General features: G+C 58.3%; 10 protein-coding genes across 10 annotated transcripts; 6 read left to right on the top strand and 4 right to left on the bottom strand.

Moving 5' to 3' along the window:
- Window positions 1-3,798: 3,798 nt before the first annotated feature.
- Window positions 3,799-4,233, top strand: PHYSODRAFT_383313 (hypothetical protein; the record flags this gene model as incomplete). Its single annotated transcript, XM_009538421.1, has 1 exon — window positions 3,799-4,233. A coding segment is annotated over one exon (435 nt), but the record flags the coding sequence as incomplete, so codon positions are not given.
- A 275-nt stretch (window positions 4,234-4,508) lies between these two features.
- Window positions 4,509-4,973, bottom strand: PHYSODRAFT_254181 (hypothetical protein; the record flags this gene model as incomplete). The annotated part of the gene is made up of 1 exon (XM_009538420.1): window positions 4,509-4,973. One exon carries the CDS (start codon window positions 4,971-4,973, stop codon window positions 4,509-4,511), a length of 465 nt encoding a protein of 154 aa, XP_009536715.1.
- A 909-nt stretch (window positions 4,974-5,882) lies between these two features.
- On the top strand, window positions 5,883-7,039 carry PHYSODRAFT_319160 (hypothetical protein; the record flags this gene model as incomplete). The annotated part of the gene is made up of 2 exons (XM_009538419.1): window positions 5,883-6,408; window positions 6,441-7,039. The coding sequence occupies 2 exons, from the start codon at window positions 5,883-5,885 to the stop codon at window positions 7,037-7,039; spliced, it is 1,125 nt and encodes a 374-aa protein (XP_009536714.1).
- A 238-nt stretch (window positions 7,040-7,277) lies between these two features.
- Window positions 7,278-8,362, bottom strand: PHYSODRAFT_340288 (hypothetical protein; the record flags this gene model as incomplete). The annotated part of the gene is made up of 2 exons (XM_009538418.1): window positions 7,278-8,239; window positions 8,305-8,362. The coding sequence occupies 2 exons, from the start codon at window positions 8,360-8,362 to the stop codon at window positions 7,278-7,280; spliced, it is 1,020 nt and encodes a 339-aa protein (XP_009536713.1).
- A 276-nt stretch (window positions 8,363-8,638) lies between these two features.
- PHYSODRAFT_340287 (hypothetical protein) lies at window positions 8,639-9,646 on the top strand (the record flags this gene model as incomplete). Its single annotated transcript, XM_009538417.1, has 3 exons — window positions 8,639-8,833; window positions 8,865-9,580; window positions 9,637-9,646. The coding sequence occupies 3 exons, from the start codon at window positions 8,639-8,641 to the stop codon at window positions 9,644-9,646; spliced, it is 921 nt and encodes a 306-aa protein (XP_009536712.1).
- A 208-nt stretch (window positions 9,647-9,854) lies between these two features.
- On the bottom strand, window positions 9,855-10,130 carry PHYSODRAFT_457244 (hypothetical protein; the record flags this gene model as incomplete). Its single annotated transcript, XM_009538416.1, has 1 exon — window positions 9,855-10,130. A coding segment is annotated over one exon (276 nt), but the record flags the coding sequence as incomplete, so codon positions are not given.
- Window positions 10,131-10,513: 383 nt separating this feature from the next.
- On the top strand, window positions 10,514-11,848 carry PHYSODRAFT_565227 (hypothetical protein). Its single transcript, XM_009538415.1, has 3 exons — window positions 10,514-10,930; window positions 11,010-11,347; window positions 11,429-11,848. The coding sequence occupies exons 1-3, from the start codon at window positions 10,608-10,610 to the stop codon at window positions 11,800-11,802; spliced, it is 1,035 nt and encodes a 344-aa protein (XP_009536710.1). The 5' UTR covers window positions 10,514-10,607; the 3' UTR covers window positions 11,803-11,848.
- A 197-nt stretch (window positions 11,849-12,045) lies between these two features.
- On the top strand, window positions 12,046-13,295 carry PHYSODRAFT_565223 (hypothetical protein; the record flags this gene model as incomplete). The annotated part of the gene is made up of 3 exons (XM_009538414.1): window positions 12,046-12,398; window positions 12,491-12,828; window positions 12,922-13,295. The coding sequence occupies exons 1-3, from the start codon at window positions 12,076-12,078 to the stop codon at window positions 13,293-13,295; spliced, it is 1,035 nt and encodes a 344-aa protein (XP_009536709.1). The 5' UTR covers window positions 12,046-12,075.
- An 887-nt stretch (window positions 13,296-14,182) lies between these two features.
- PHYSODRAFT_319155 (hypothetical protein) lies at window positions 14,183-15,142 on the top strand (the record flags this gene model as incomplete). Its single annotated transcript, XM_009538413.1, has 2 exons — window positions 14,183-14,458; window positions 14,846-15,142. The coding sequence occupies 2 exons, from the start codon at window positions 14,183-14,185 to the stop codon at window positions 15,140-15,142; spliced, it is 573 nt and encodes a 190-aa protein (XP_009536708.1).
- Window positions 15,143-15,240: 98 nt separating this feature from the next.
- Window positions 15,241-15,585, bottom strand: PHYSODRAFT_340281 (hypothetical protein; the record flags this gene model as incomplete). Its single annotated transcript, XM_009538412.1, has 2 exons — window positions 15,241-15,309; window positions 15,352-15,585. The coding sequence occupies 2 exons, from the start codon at window positions 15,583-15,585 to the stop codon at window positions 15,241-15,243; spliced, it is 303 nt and encodes a 100-aa protein (XP_009536707.1).
- Between the last annotated feature and the right edge of the window lie 262 nt (window positions 15,586-15,847).

Raw genomic sequence — 15,847 nt, 5'->3', positions numbered from 1 at the left:
AGTCTGCCCGAGACCATTGTCTCTGGTCGAGACCCGCGGTTCACCGCTACGTTCTGGCAGACGCTGTTTCGCCTTCTCGGCACACGACTGTCGATGTCGACGGCGGACCACCCGCAGACGGATGGCCAGACGGAGCGCGTCAATCGAGTGCTCGAAGACACGCTCCGCAGTATCTGCGCGGAGATGCCCCGCTCTTGGGCTGATCGCTTGCCCATGGTTGAGTTCGCACTCAACAATGCGGTACATGCATCGACGGGCTTTACGCCCTTTTACCTGAACGGGTTGCTCCACCCTCAGGTGCCGCTCACATTACGAGGCGGTACCGGGGCTTCGGTCCTAAGTGGGGGAGAGGCTCGGAAAACCTTTTCCTCCCAAGTCTCGGACGTGAGTCCAGCCGCCTTGCGGAAGCAACTGTCCTCGTTTGCCGAAGACAGGCTGAACATACTCAGCAGGGTGCGAGGCACCATGGCGCAAGCCCAAGATAAACAGAAGGAGTACTCTGACCGAAATGGAAGAGGAAACATGAACGTGTTTAAGGTTGGGGATTTAGTTCTCCTAGATACTAGAAACCTACCGCTAAACACTGTTAGCTCGGTCGAGAGCAACAAGCTGAAGCACCGCTTTATTGGACCCTTCACGATCCTCAGCCGGCATGGCGCGGCGTACACCATAGACTTGCCCAAGTCGATGACGACTCACCCGACGTTTTACGCGGGTCGTCTTAAGAGGTACCATGACCCTCTGGCTCTGGCTGCCCCGCAGGAAGCGGTTGGTGGCCCGGTGGAGATGAGCGCAGCTCCTCGAAGCGCGGCTTCGGGTCGCGGTAAGGCGCCTGATACGCGCGCTGGTCGTAAGACGGCGCGGCGTACATCGGAGCAGCATACGCAGGGGCCCCGTACGAGCCCTGGCCAAACTGGGCCTGATACGAGTGGGGCTGCTGCTGCTCCGGATACGGCGCGTGTCCATGAAGCTCGGCCCGAAGGCCAGCGAGCTGGTTTCGCAGCGAGTCGTAAGACGACAGGTCGGCTCGACGATCCACGCGGCCATGGAGACTGCGAGTTTCTTGATAGAGCGAGGCAACATCCTCACGGAGCCGCTCCACGGCACCAGGCTGACCAGCACGAGCGGCAGCCTCGCCACCAAGGCCGACGCCAAGCGCGATCTCGAGGACGTACACACGGTCCCGGAGAAGACGAATCTCCTCTTGCTGCAGGGCCACCACCTGACTCGAGGCCCCAGCATACGGCTGCGTCGCCTCAGGCTCGTAGCCATGGCCGTGCGAGGCCACCGCCGGCCCTCCTTGATCGTAATGGGCATATCCACTACCACGTGGAACGAGTCGTCCGGGAGCGGCGGCTCCATGGCAAGCGCCAGCTGCTCGTGAAGTGGAGGGGTTACCCTGAGTCGGATAACTCGTGGGAGCCCGTTGAGTAGCTCCAGGCAGACTGCCCGAAGGCTGTTGCGATATGGGACGAGAAGCAGCGGCAGCTTCGTAAGTAGTCCTTGGCTTCTTGGCCGGTACCCGGGGCACGGTAGCAGACATAGTCGCACCACGCCCACGCTCTTCACGAGCTTTGGCTCTCGCCTCTTGCTTCAGCTCGTCCATCTTCGAGTGGAGCTTGCGCTTGCTCACGAGTTGAGCGAACTCGATGCGGAGCTCGCGCACGTCCAGGATTGCGGACAGAGTGCGATCCTCACGGAGTTCTTTGAGCTCTTGGTCGGAATACCCTTTGCGCTGGACGTAGCGCCAGAAGAGGTCTTCCACCAAGCACCAGGTCATGTCATTCGGCTTGACCCAGTGGAAACCCCACACAGGATGGAGTCCACCCTTGTTCTCCGGCTTCTTGCGAAGCGTGGTGAACTCCTTCAGTGTGAGCTTGTGTGGTGCTAGTAGCACACACCGGGCGACTTCAACGTCGCCAAGAAAGAGTGGCTCTTTCTCAACAAGAGCACGCTCATAGGAACCCCTCGAGGTGTACCCGCCGATAAGGCCACGAGGAGCCGAGAGCTTCTCCAACAGCGCTGGCGCACCAGTGCCAGGCTCGGGCAGGAAGTAGCCCTGCGGGTACGTGGCATCCCCGCCTGAAGAAGACTCGATGGCAGTCGCGGCAGTCGGCTGCCTGGCATACGCACCCGAGCTAGCAGCGTGGTATTGCTGCTGCTGCTCGTCGAGGTTGTTGGAGAGCTCCTTGGGCTCGTGGACGGCACCCTCCTCGTCCTCAGACTCCGAGTCGATGAACAGCTTGGAGCTGGAGCCGCGAGGCGACCTGGAAGCTGAACGCTTCTTTGCCTTGGCCTCGGCGGCCTTCGCAGCGGCAGCCGCTTTCGACGCTTTGGCACGCTCACGACCTTGTGTCAGCGTCAGATGCTTGGATGCCAGCACCTCCTTGGGCTTGGAGCCCGCGTCGCTCGGCGACTTCTCGGCCACGACCCCAGCGTCGGCCATGGCGACTTCGTTGTGCGACTGCTTGCTGTCGCCTGAGCCGGACTCGGCGTCCTCCGCCTCCTTCTCTGACGAGGCCTTTGCGTCGGCCGAGGCGTTGGTCATGTCGCCTGCCGCCAGCTCCGTGCCTTCGGCAGCGTGCGTGCTGCCCTCCGAGACGTTCTCGTCGTCGGGTGACCTCTCACCGGAGTACTGGACCATCGTGCAGTCAAAGACGGCGGCTTCCCAGTCGCGAGCCGGGCTTTTATGGTCCCGAGGACTCTTCTCCTTGCCTTGCGCGGCGTCAGGAGACTTGCTCCGAGCCCCGACCTGACGGCCACTCTCCGGCGTGCTGCTACGAGAGCGCACCACCTCTTCGGCCGCCTTCGTGGCCTCCATCAGCGCGGACGACTCGTCCTTGGCCTTGGCCGCCCTGGTCTTCGGCCCGCGGTTTCGGAGGTGCTTTCGCACTGCGCGCACTGCGCTTTGGAGGCATGCTTCCGATCGACGTGGAGACCTTGCGGCTTGCTCGGCGATGCGCCAGTTGCTCTGTGAGGCCCGGGAGCCGAGGCGCCAGAGCTCGCGCCGTTGTCGATGGATTCGACTTTGCGAGTGAAATGTGAGTCGCCGGCGTAACCTCGCTCTGATTGGTCGATAAGATCGGATCTAAGTGGGGGAGGATGTAACGGGGTTACATGGAATAGTGACCCTGTCACTATTCCGGGATGGCTACATCGGTCACTCCCCTGGATAGTGACCCAAGTGGCCTCAGAGCCAACAGATACATTTTGTATGACACAAACTATAGGGAGCTTAGTATTTGTATGCAGGCCAAATCTGTACCAACCTATAAATACATTCAGTCTTAGATCTACCGCTTTTCAAGTCAAGTCGTCCCCTTCAGACCAGGGACACGTGAACGGCTGTTCACTTGGAGTTTGTATACTCCTGCTTCCTCTGTTAAGAAGTGCTGTGTGCCCTTCCAGGATGCCTGCTACGTACTTATTTCGCACCGCGGTTGGCATGAAGAAGATTGACCTCAGCGTGAGGAACATGCTGCGCAGCTTGTTATAGACTTACCAGTTGGCTGTTGTAAAACCAATAGAGAGGTTTCATAAGTTAAACTTGTGGAAGTTAGAGCCGTTCGAAAGATTTGACAGAGAGCGGCCATAGATTTATTCGGCCAAGTTCTAGAACGAGCTTTCGCAACTTAGACTTGTACGTCTAAAGCATTTTCAAAGATGAACTCTACTTACGTACAAGACCTTCTCGTGCTCGACATGCTCTCAGAGGAAGAAGCGGTTTGTCTCCTCTCTGCTCGAACGTCGTCCACAAGCAACGTCCCCCGGTCCATTTCCTACGGCGAACGCTTAAACATCAACGCGCTCAACGACTACGAAACACGGTTCTACTTTCGCTTCTGGAAGCGAGACCTATTTCGACTCTTTGAAGCGCTCCGCCTAGACAGCAGCTATAAACTCCCAAATCGAGCTGTCTTCTCCGGTTTCGAGGGCCTCTGCATTCTCTTGTGCCGCATGGCATACCCGGGACGTTATGGAGACTTAAGCCACTTTTTCGGGCGGTCCGCCCCTATTGTCTGCATAATATTTAACTTCATGCTGGGGTTGGTGTACGACAAGTACAAATGCCTACTCACCATTGAATGTGAGCTACTTACATCGTCGCGATTGGAGGAGTACGCTGCTGCTGTGTCACAACGTGCAGCACCGGAGTCGAGATGCATTGGTTTTATCGATGGCACTGTGCGTGCTATTGCACGTCCAACGCGCAACCAAAAACAAGTTTACAACGATCAGCAAATTATTTTCCATTAAGCCGCCAAGCCTCGAGGAGTATCTTAGTCTAGCTACTACGAACTAGTCTTGCTGACGACAGCCTTTAACATTTCAATAAACGCAAGTCGCTCGTCTCGCTCAAGTTCCATTCGCAGCTCTTGCAGCTCCAGGCGTCGCTCCTCCAACGCAAGCCGCTTCTCCTCGTTGGCGACCTTCCTCCCTTCCAGTGCCTGAGCGACTTGGTCGCGGCGTTCGAGATAAGCAACCAGTTGCTGCTGCTGCGATCCACCTTATCGTCCTCCTCGGCTCATCCCTTCTAAGGCTGCGTCGCGCATAGCGCTAGCTTGCTCGTCCTCCTGCTGCTGCTGGTCCTTCTGCTGCTTCTTGTCGTTCTTCAGCAACGCCTCTATCTCGCGCATCTCCAGCAGCTCCGCCAGACATTCGTCCTTCGGCGTGTACTCTTCACACGGCCCGCTTCGTTTCTCACTCGCCTTCTGCTTTGCCTCATACGCATCTACGAGCTGGTTGCAGCGCTCGCGGCAACGGCGACCGTCGACGTCCACTTCCAAAGCTGCAGCTACATCAGCCCAAGCCTGGGTCTTCTTCCCGTAGTCTTCCCCATACGGATATCTCGCTTGAGCTTCCTGGATCAGTTGGAAGTCAAGCTCATCCGTAAAGCGGACCATCGTTTTGCGACGCTTCGTCGGTGGGGCCTCCTCCACGGGGTTGTTGTGCGTTTGGCTTGGCTTCTCCATAGTAAAGATTGCTGGGAGATTGTAAAATGCTTACCCGTATCTCCTCAAGTACCAACGTGTACAGGGCGTTCTAGACGTTCTAGGAGTCGAGAACAACTTGTAGACACGCGTCTCTATAGAGGGGTAGGGAATGTATTGTCGCTAACTCCCACAAGTTGCTTTGCGAAACCTCTCTAATACTTCGGGCCAACGTGGAAGTTCGTGTAGCATTTTTGCAACGAACTTCAACTTGGAGCATAGTCAAAATAAGTGATGTGCCGTTGCAGATATTCGCCCGCAATCGACTGCCAGGGCGATCTGCGTTTTGCTCAGCGAATCACGGGTGATCTGCTGCGACGCCAGCATCCACGCGTGAGACTCAAATTGATGCCAGCAGCTGGCGTCGTCTTGAGAGGTGCAGAAGCCACTTGGATATTGAGCTCATAGCATATCCAGCGGTGTTTGCTGAGCTTTCAACGGTTGGACGGGGTTTTTCTTATCCACTAGCACAGAACTGCAGGAACTGCCTGAACGATCTCCGCAGTTTGGTACAGCCATTTGCACAGTGATCATAAATTATTACACGCGCATACCCCACTCCGTTCTGTTGGACTAATAGTGCCGTGATCATCAGAACGTGATGTCCACACAAGTGATGCTGCGAACACTTCAAGAAGCTGCACCGCTACCGTTGTGTCGACTGCACCAATGCTAAGCCTTTATTGCGATTTCCGGGGATCCACCATTCCTATTTGTTAAACAGAGCAACGCGCATCGCCTTCTCTCTCAGCGAACCTCTAAGGAGGTGCTGCGATCTAGACCTCGTTCGTCTATAGCTTTTGAAGACTACAGCTCTCAACAAACATTTTCCAATTTGCGTTCCACCGCGCACAAACCGAGCACAACCGCCCCAACTCTCCCCTTCCAGCCATGGTCAAGACTCTCTCCATCCTCGTCGCCGCCGCCATCGCCGCTTGCGCTCTCCCCGACACCGTATTGGCCCACCAAATGGCCACTCGCCGCGCGCTCTCCAACGACCAGCGCAAGCTCTTCGTCGCCAACGCCAAGCACGCGCTCGGTGAGTGCGCCGACACCGAGTCCATGCGCAAGCTCCAGAAACGCGCCATCGCCCGCCGCACCGAAGCCGTCGAGAACCTGCGTCGTGAGCGTCGCCAGCGCCGTCTCGACGTCGACACGGTCGTGGCCACGAACCACGAATCCAGCCTCACGGGTGTTACGGCCGACACCTCGTCCAGCGTGCTGTTCGGCGACGAAGTGTCGTGTGTGCTGGAGCCCGAGGTCACATACGGACCGTACTACGTCTCCGGCGAGTACATCCGCTCGGATATGCGCGAGGACCAGCCCGGCATCGACATGTACATCGACCTGCAAGTGATCGACGTGAGCACGTGCGAGCCCGTGACCGACATGTACGTGGACTTCTGGCACGCGACGTGTACTCTGGCGTGGTGACCGACGGTAACGGAGACAGTAGCGACGCCTCCAACATCAACGCCACCTTTTGCCGCGGCATTGCGGCGACGGACAGCGATGGCGTGGCCCAGATGCTGACGGTCTTCCCCGGACACTACGTCGAGCGCGCCACGCACCTGTACATGATCGGGAACTACAACGACACGGTGCTGGCGAACGGAACGTACTCCGGCAGCTCCATCGCTCACGTCGGCCAGTTCTTCTTCGACCAAGACCTCATCACGGCCGTGAACGAGCAAGACACGTACGTCACCAACACGCAGGAGATCACGCTCAACGAGGACGATATGTGGCTGCAGGCGGCCGCGGCGGACGGATACGACCCCATCGTCGAGTACGCTCTACTGGGCGACTCGGTGGCGGACGGTCTGTTCACGTGGATTTCGGTCGCGGTGAACATGTCAGCGAACCAGGAGGTCGAGACGGCGGCTACGCTGACTGCGAACGGTGGTGTGGCCACGAGCGACTCTGTCACCGGCGGCGGCGCTGGTGGCAGTGGCAACTTTGGCGGCTCCATGGGCGGGTTCGGCGGCTCCATGGGCGGCTTTGGCGGATCTGTTGGTGGATCTGCTACTGGTAGCTTTCCCCAGTAGGTGCCAGTGATGTGTGTGCTTGACGCGGATGACCTAGTGATGCCGTAAGATGCTGCAGGGATAACAAAAACGCGAACACGCCAGTGATTAAATGTGAATGACCTTACTTACCAGCTAACGTGGCTTCAGAGTTATGTAGACTCGACTCACGGAAAATATACATGTAGTGCAATATGCGTGGAGTCAATCTTGGCACGCACCAATCGATGATACGTCATTATCTGTGAGCATCCACCAACTAGCACACCCCGTGTGGCAGCTCATCGTCAAGAACGCCAGCAGCGAGATTAGCAACGGCGATATCAGCCATGGCTTGGCGAGTTTTGACCGTGGCTGAGCCAATGTGCGGCATCACGACGCAATTGTCGAGCGAGAACAGCGGGTGAGTAGGAGAGAGCGGTTCAGGGGTGGTCACGTCCAAGCCAGCAGCCGCGATTGCCTTGCCCTTGAGCGCCTCCACGAGCGCGTCTTGGTCGACCAACTCGCCTCGACCAGTGTTGATCAACACAGCGCTAGACTTCATGAGTTGGAGCTCCTTTGCACCAATACTGCCGCGAGTTGCCTCGGTCAGCAGCTGGTGGAGACTCACAATGTCGCTTTCACGCAGCAGCGTCTCCATGTCCACGTACTCGACGGAGCCCGGCTCGCCACCGAGCGACTTGGCCACCTCGGGCTTCTCGCGCGGTCCCGTGTAGAGGATCTTGCAGTTGAAACCATTCTTGAGCATACCAGCGTAGGTTGCACCGATGCGCCCGAGCCCCACAACGCCCACGGTGCTGCCCGTGACGTCGGTGCCGCAGTACTGGAACGGCTGCCAGACTCCCCACTCTCCGTTCTTGGCGCTCGCAGCGCACTCGAGGATCCGACGCTTAGCCGCAAAAGTTAGCGCTACCGCAGTCTCGGCGGTCGAGACATCCAGTACACCTGGGGTGTAGCCCACCCTCACATTGCGAGCTCGACAGGCTTCCACGTCGATGTGGTTGTAGCCCACCGACATGGTGGACACGACTCGAAGGGACGGCCCCGCAGCATCCAGCACTTCCGCGTCCACTTTGTCCGTCAGCAGGCAGAACAGCCCCGAGCATCCTTTCACTCGCTGGAGCAGCTCCTCTCGGGAGATGCAGCTCTCCTCAGAGGCGAAAGGCTCCACCGCGATGGAGTTGGCGACTCCAGCTTTGGCCAGGCGCTGCCGGAATTGCTCTGAACCAAACAGGGTGTCCAGGTGAGTGAACTGATCGTAGATGTCGGGGCCGTAGACGTCTTACCGATGGCGTAGGGCACATTCCGAGAGAAAAAGACCTTGCGGGGCGCTGCGGAGCTCATGGCGACACGTTGAACGTGGACTCTGGAATGGCGTCGACAGAGGATTGGCAGAAATAGGGATTTGAAGATCGTTTGACAAGCATCGATTCCGGCTCATTTCGATTGGTAAGTACCTCAAAGCCTCCGACACCAATGTCGTCGACTGCCCCCCGCAAGGTTTTCTTCACACGCAACTGGCCGTATGCGATCGGTGGGATGGACGCAATGCTGTTTACTTAGTAGAATGCAATGACCTACACTAACAGCTTGACTCGGGTTTCTTCAACTGTAGATTTAATGCGTCAGCGCATTGCCAACTCTGGTGCTGCCGTTGAAATCGATGCCTTCGAGTCTGAAGACACGTGCATCTCGCGCGAGGAGCTGCTCAAGCGTGTGAAGGGGTGCTCGGGGATCTTCTGCCTGTACACGGATACGATTGACGAGGAGCTGCTCGACGCTGCGGGCCCTTCGCTGCGTGTGGTCTCGGACCACGTCCGTGGGCTACAACCACATCGACGTCGAGGCCTGCCGAGCGCGTAAGATTCACGTGGGACACACCCTTGGCGTGCTGGACGTAGCTGTAGCAGAGACTGCAGTGGCGCTGACCTTCGCTACCAAGCGTCGGATCCTCGAGTGCGCTGCGAGCGCCAAGAACGGAGAGTGGGGAGTCTGGCAGCCGTTCCAGTACTGCGGCACCGACGTCACGGGCAGCACCGTGGGCGTTGTGGGGCTCGGGCGCATCGGTGCAACCTACGCTGGTATGCTCAAGAATGGTTTCAACTGCAAGATCCTCTACACGGGACCGCGCGAGAAGCCCGAGGTGGCCAAGTCGCTCGGTGGCGAGCCGGGCTCCGTCGAGTACGTGGACATGGAGACGCTGCTGCGTGAAAGCGACATTGTGAGTCTCCACCAGCTGCTGACCGAGGCAACTCGCGGCAGTATTGGTGCAAAGGAGCTCGCTCTCATGAAGCCAAACGCCGTCTTGATCAACACTGGTCGAGGCGAGTTGGTGGACCAAGACGCGCTCGTGGAGGCGCTCAAGAACAAGCAGATCGCGGCTGCCGGCTTGGATGCGACAACTCCCGAGCCGCTGCCTCCGTCGCACCCACTGTTCTCGCTTGAGAACTGCATCGTGCTGCCTCACGTGGGGTCTGCCTCGACCAAGACCCGCCAGGTGATGGCGCAGATCGCTGTGGATAACGTGCTGGCTGGAGTCACGGGGAGGAGCTCCCGCACTCGGTCTGCTAGAGCAACACCGTACATGCAACCGTCGCCGTCTAGTTGTTGCCATCCAGCCCTAGATAGGAGATCAAGTTTTGGTGAACCCATCGTGCTTCTTAACAAGCACCATTGATCACAACCTTCCTACCTACCTACAGTACTCGTCTGACTTAATGGGAACAGGTGATCACCTTTAATTTTTGATCAAGTTTCCTGGTAGGGTCCACTGTCAAGTCGCTGTCTAGAGCTTCTGTTGACTGGCAGCATCTGAATTCGAGTCGATGGATCTGCTCGAGTCGCTGTGAACAATGTCCTGAAAGACCTTGACGACCTCGTCGAAGCCGTACCGGGGCTCGTCGCCCTTCATGAGATCCTGCAGCCAGCGCTGCTCGATGACTGGCACCAGGCGCTCAAGTCTCTCGGCGGTGCACTGCGGGTCGTGCGTCTTGCCCGGTTGCTGCTCCAGCCCCTGCTCGCGCAGCTTGGCGTTGCGGATCAGCGTCTTCACCTTGACGCGCACCACTTGCAGCAGGAGGTCCTTGTCCACTCGGATGGGCGAGATCGGTACACGTGCGTCCTCCCCGCGGGGACGCGGTGCTCGGTCGAGTTCCGCAGCGACCTGCTCCTTGATGTCGCCACGGCCGCTGGCGCTTCTCGGGCGCTTGCGGCCGGCGCGCTGCTTCCGCCCCGCCTGCAATGCGGCGACGTCCTCGGGCAGCTCCGTTAGGGTCATGTGGCGACCGAAGAAGGCAAAATGACGACTGACCCTGAACTGACTTGGTGGTGCCAGTGACAGACGAAGTGGAAGCTTGGTCGACGTTGACATGCAACATGTGGATCGAGCAGGTGGGTCCTCCGAGATTGTACCCGTGTTTCGGTACGCGCTTATGTGCGCCACACCAATCGCACATAGACGGGGATGGATACATAACGGGATGGTGGCATCGCTCTGATACCATCGGCGCCATTCGCGCAGCAGCTTAGCAAGCGCGTGAATCCTCCGCCCCCTTCCCTGACCCCGCCCCCCGCCTTGGCTGCAGCAACAATGTCGACGGAGATGAAGGTCGCGCTCAGCGCCAAGGAGTACGTTCTGGTGGCCATGACGCTCACGCTGGTGCCCATTCTGCTGCTCGAGCTCTTCGGCGTCTCGGACACGCGCAGCAACAACCGCGCCTTCCACGACGGCACGCCGGGCATGCCGCAGCTCCCAGACCTGCTGATCGGTGGTGCCGTGTCGCTGCTGCTCATCGCTGCGCGCTTCGTCGCTGGGAAGGCCTTTGCGCCCCTTGCGCGCGTCGTGCTCTCGCCCAAGAAGCGCGTAATTGAGGACCGCGTGCACCGCTTCACGACGGTGCTGTTCAAGCTTCTGTGAGTGCAAGTGTTTGTGCTGTGGCGTTTATTGCGTGAGCGTCATTGTAGTAATTTGTTGGTGCTTGCTGTTGACCAGGTACTTTGTGGTGATCACCGCCGTGGGTTTCAAGGTGATGCAGCACGAGTCGTGGTTCCCGCCGTCACTCGGCGGCAAGGGCGAAGTGGTGAAGACGTTTGAGGTGCTGTCCGACGCGCCGTCCAGCGCGCTCAAGTACTACTTCATGGTGCAGCTCGGATACCACCTGCACAGCTTGCTCTTTATGGTCTTCTTCTCGCCGATCCGCAACGATTTTATCGAGATGCTGCTGCACCACGTCGCCACCATTATTCTGATCGGCGGGTCGTACCTAGCCAACTACACGGCGTTTGGTGCGCTCGTGGTATTTACGCATGACATTGGCGACGTTACTGGATGTACGTGCACTGTGAGGATTATTTGCTTGGTGCAACGGTGAACTAATCTCTGAAACTGTTGTGCATTTTGCTTGCGAATAGATGGCATCAAGTCGATCGTGGACACCGGCAACACGCCCTTGGTGGTGTTCATGTACGTGGTGCTCCTGGTGTCGTGGGCGTACACGCGGCTGTTCGTGTTCCCGTGCCACCTCATCTACAGCTCGATGATCGAGCTGCCGCAGAAGCACCCGGACATCGTCGGCGCGTTCGTGCACCCGATGAACGCCATGCTGTGCATGCTCGTTGTACTGCACGTGTACTGGTACTTCCTGTTCCTGGTGATGGGCTACGCGCTCGTGAACAAGGGCGTGGCTGAAGACATCCAGCACAAGGTGGAGGGCCCCGAGGACGAGGAGGAAGAAGCCGAGGAAGCCAGCGTCACGGCCCCCCGCGTCAAATCCAAGGACGACTGAGACTGCATTTTCGCATACATAAATGTACGAAGCCCGTTGTACTGTTGCCGCTAGGCTGGCTGGCCATTATGGTTCCTACAGTAGTGACGACACTACCGCAAACGATGTGGTCGCTAATTGCGTGGACCACACAAGTATGCTATATAATTGGGTCTCGTCATCAGACAGATTCCAGATCTGATGATTTTGGTCCGATACAAAAGAGCGGTTGCTCACCAACATATCCCATCCTGCCCCCCTGATCGTCAAGCAGCGACCGACCGTCGAGCAGCCATGGCCGCCACGGAGATGAAGGTGCTGCTGAGCGCCAAGGAGTACGTGCTGGTGGCGCTCACGATCACGCTCGTGCCCATCGTGCTGGCCGAGCTCTTCGGCGTGGCGCAGATGCGCGCCGCCATCCCCGAGTTCCAGACGAACCCGGACATGCCGCATATCAGCGAGTGGCTCATCGGCATCGGCTTCGCGTTCCTCATCATCGCGCTGCGCTTCGCCTTCCTGGCGGTGGCCAAGCCCATCGGCCGCCGCGTGCTGTCCTCGGCCAAGCGAACGCACGAAGACCGCGTCGAGCGCTTCGCCACTGTGCTCTTCAAGCTCACGTGAGTGCCGGCCTCCTCGTCTCTGAAGGTCGGAGGATTCATTGGACTAAATCGCGGTCATCTCGCTTTCTCTCTGTTGCTGCCTTGTTTAGATGGTTCGCTGTCATCACCGTGGCTGGATACTACGTTATGCGCGACGAGAAGTGGTTCCCGCCGGTGCTTGGAGGCAAGGGTGTGATCCGCGAAGCCTACTTGATCCTGCACGAAGCCCCGGGCCTCGCGCTCAAGTACTACTACTTTGTGCAGCTTGGCTACCATTTCCACAGCCTATTGTTCATGCTGCTGTTCTCCCCGATCCGCAACGACTTCATCGAGATGCTGCTGCACCATTTGGTGACGATCATCCTCATCGGAGGATCGTACCTTGCCAACTACTGCGCCATGGGAGCGCTCGTGACCTTCACCCACGACATCGGCGACGTTACTGGCTGTAAGAAGACTGATTGTGATCTCCTGCTGTGAAAACTCACGATGACTCACGTTGTTTCGCGGTGTTACGTTTACGTGCGTGTGTTAACCATAGACGCCATCAAGTCGGTGGTGGACACGGGCAACACGCCGCTGATCGTGGCCATGTACGTCGTGCTCCTGGTCTCGTGGGGCTACACTCGGCTGTACGTGTATCCGTTCCACCTGATCTACAACGCCATCTTCGTGATCCCCGAAGCCAACCCGCACGTCGTTGGGATCTTCCTGCACCCGGGCAACGCGCTGCTCTGCATGCTGGTTGTGCTGCACGTGTACTGGTACGGCCTGTTCCTCGTCATGGGCTACACGCTGATCCGCAAGGGCTTGGCGGAAGATATCCAGGACAAGTGCTCGGACGTGGACGACGAGAAAACGCCAGCTCTAGAGACGACTGCGACCGGCTCGAGCAGCAAACCGAAGCACGAGTGAGAAATGAAGCGCGGCGTTGCAATTGCTATTCAGGCGGCCCTTTTCCTCTTCCTTTCTACCTCTTTTGACCCGATAACATAGACGCACCCGTGCAAGCATTTTCAATAGCTACGGGCGTGGCCTTAGCTGTATAAAGCGACTATACTGAAGTACCTCGCTGGATTGCGTTTCAGTCCACGGACAGACAAAATTTGGCAATGTTCACTGTCAGTTCAAGCGACGTTGGGAGATTCTTGCTGTTGCCTGCGGTAGAATCTGCTGCCCATTTCTCTGTTGTCGTGGCAAAATTATCTGCTAGAGAGCTTGCAATGCAGTTGCAGCCATTTTCCAACGTTCACACCAGAGCGGAGAGGTTTGCGGACCACAATGAATCACTGGGGCCTTTGGAGCGAGTGCTTCGTCGGCGGTCTCGTGTTCGGCTTCGCGGTGGCTTGCATGCGGGATTCGCGAAAAGCGCGAGCAGCTCGAAGACGGCGCCGTGGTGATGGTGGCGACTACGCCAGCGGTGAGTCTGGCTTCGATGGTGGTGCCTGTGGAAACCACGGCGGTCATGGAGGTGGCCACGGCAATGGTCACGGCGATGGTCACGGCGATGGAGACGGCGGAGGAGGAGACGGAGGTGGCGATGGAGGCGGAGACGGAGGAGGCGGCGACTGAGAGCGTTCAATTGCTAGTGTCGTAGCGAGTGGATATCATCATGCCCACCGTGGCCTTCATAAATGCACCAGCATGTGCCGCGTTGATTCCTCATCGGTCTCCATTCGGACGTCGCCTCGTGTGCCACATCGCCACGCGCTCGCTCGCTCGTCGCGCGTGGTACAGTGTCTTCCGCATCTCTTCTCACAATCAGAGTTCCTCTCGACATGGCGGACGACTGGCTGGTCGACATGGCGGACGAGTGGCTGGTCGACATCGCGCTGATCCTCTGCGTCAACGCGGCAGTGCTGTTGCTGTGCTGGCTGCGGGGTGCGCCATCGAGCACTGGGCTGCGGATCTCAAGCGACACAAGGAGAGCAGCAGCGAGCCCCAATGGCCATGCTTCGTTCCTCTACGCGGCGTTCCCGGGCCACTTCAGCAGCGGATTATGCGGGGAGGACCTGCAACTCGCAGGCGGCGTCGTGCTTGCAGTGGCCGTCACAGCGGCCGTTGCAGCGGAGGTGGAGGCCACCGCGGCCAGCATGAGTCGAGTCGCCCGGGCGTGAGGACTGCTCATTGAGCAGATCTCCGACGCGAACAGAGCCACGCGACACACAAATGTATACTGAAACCAAGTCAATAATGAATACATGCAGAGTCTTACCGCGCTTTCGTCTTCAAGCACGTGGGATCGTTTAACGGCATGGCGATCTTCCAGCAGGCAGCCACCTTGAGCTTCTTGCACTTTGAGCTTTGAGCACTCACCTCAACTAACTGCTGCACTGCTAGCCAGGTTGTATCCGAATGAGGACCGTTACACCCAACGCTTGCGCTGCTCTTGTGTTTGAGCGGTTTCAGACTTCGGCATCATGTTGTGCTTGCCGCTCTATTGTGAGAGCGGCGGAGCTAGCGAGGCCATGGAGAGCTGGGGCGCTGAGCTTGCGCTGGGCCTCAGCTTGAACATCGCGGTGGTGGCCTACTGCTGGGTCAGCGGCTGGAGACCCGTGGACACTGGCAGCAGCATCCGATGGCACGACGCGCAACGCGACGAGGAGCAGACCGACGACGAGGATCGTGCCGACGAGATACTGTGGAGCGGCGGCGTGGAGACGACGGCCGGGCTCGTCATAGCCGTCGCCGTGATGGTGGCCGTCGCGATGGAGATTGCAGCGGAGACCGGCGCTCGCGCCACCGCTTATTCCAGATACTGAGACCGTCGGCCTCAAGAGAGACGACACCTAAAACAACACTTCCCAGCGCAAGCCAGACAGAACATAGACTTTCAATAGAAATACATGTACTCATTACATCAGCTATACTCTCGTCCTGGGGTGACGCTCTCTGCCCCTGCTTCTTGGCACTCGCCATCGCCTTCCGTCTACGCTAAGGCCGCCGCGCTGTTGACGCCTCCTTTGTCGACTCCTTCCCGCACGAATTCGAGCCCACCAGCGTCGTTGCCTTTGCTGTCACGGAATGCGCTGAGTCCGAGATACCCGTTCTCGTTGTCGCTGCTGCTGCTGTAGGGGCCGTCACCCTCCGCCTCGCGCTGCCTCCGCTCTCGGTCGTCCAGGTACATTTTGATGAACGTGAAGGCGATGTACGCCACGAACAGTGCCCCAGCTCCGATAATGACCCACACATAGGCGGAGACCATGGCGAGTAGGTTTTGGTTCAGGGCGTGGAGTGCGTTGCCCCGATCCAGACGTCAAATGATCGATGATCTCGAGGGTGAGCTCGAGCTCTTCAAAAGTGTACCCATCGACACAGGCTGCCTACTGCAACTTGCAGTGCAAGGGTAGAGTCAGCAGGACGATATCCAGTCACCACTGAATGTTGATACAACTGAGTGAGCTCCATGCTGCTCCAGCAAGGAGCTGCTGGTACACCAGCACCTGCAACTCACGCAATAGGAAATC

This window comes from Phytophthora sojae, assembly GCF_000149755.1.
Source record: "Phytophthora sojae unplaced genomic scaffold PHYSOscaffold_11, whole genome shotgun sequence".
In the NCBI taxonomy this organism is placed as follows: Eukaryota; Oomycota; class Peronosporomycetes; order Peronosporales; family Peronosporaceae; genus Phytophthora; species Phytophthora sojae.
This window is presented reverse-complemented; position numbering and strand designations above follow the sequence as displayed.

Coding starts and splice junctions, on each gene's coding strand:
- PHYSODRAFT_565227 (XM_009538415.1), top strand. CDS start 10,608: ATGTCGACGGAGATGAAGGTCGCGCTCAGCGCCAAGGAGTACGTTCTG. Junction 10,931..11,009: donor ACGGTGCTGTTCAAGCTTCT/GTGAGTGCAAGT, acceptor GCTGTTGACCAG/GTACTTTGTGGTGATCACCG. Junction 11,348..11,428: donor CATTGGCGACGTTACTGGAT/GTACGTGCACTG, acceptor GCTTGCGAATAG/ATGGCATCAAGTCGATCGTG.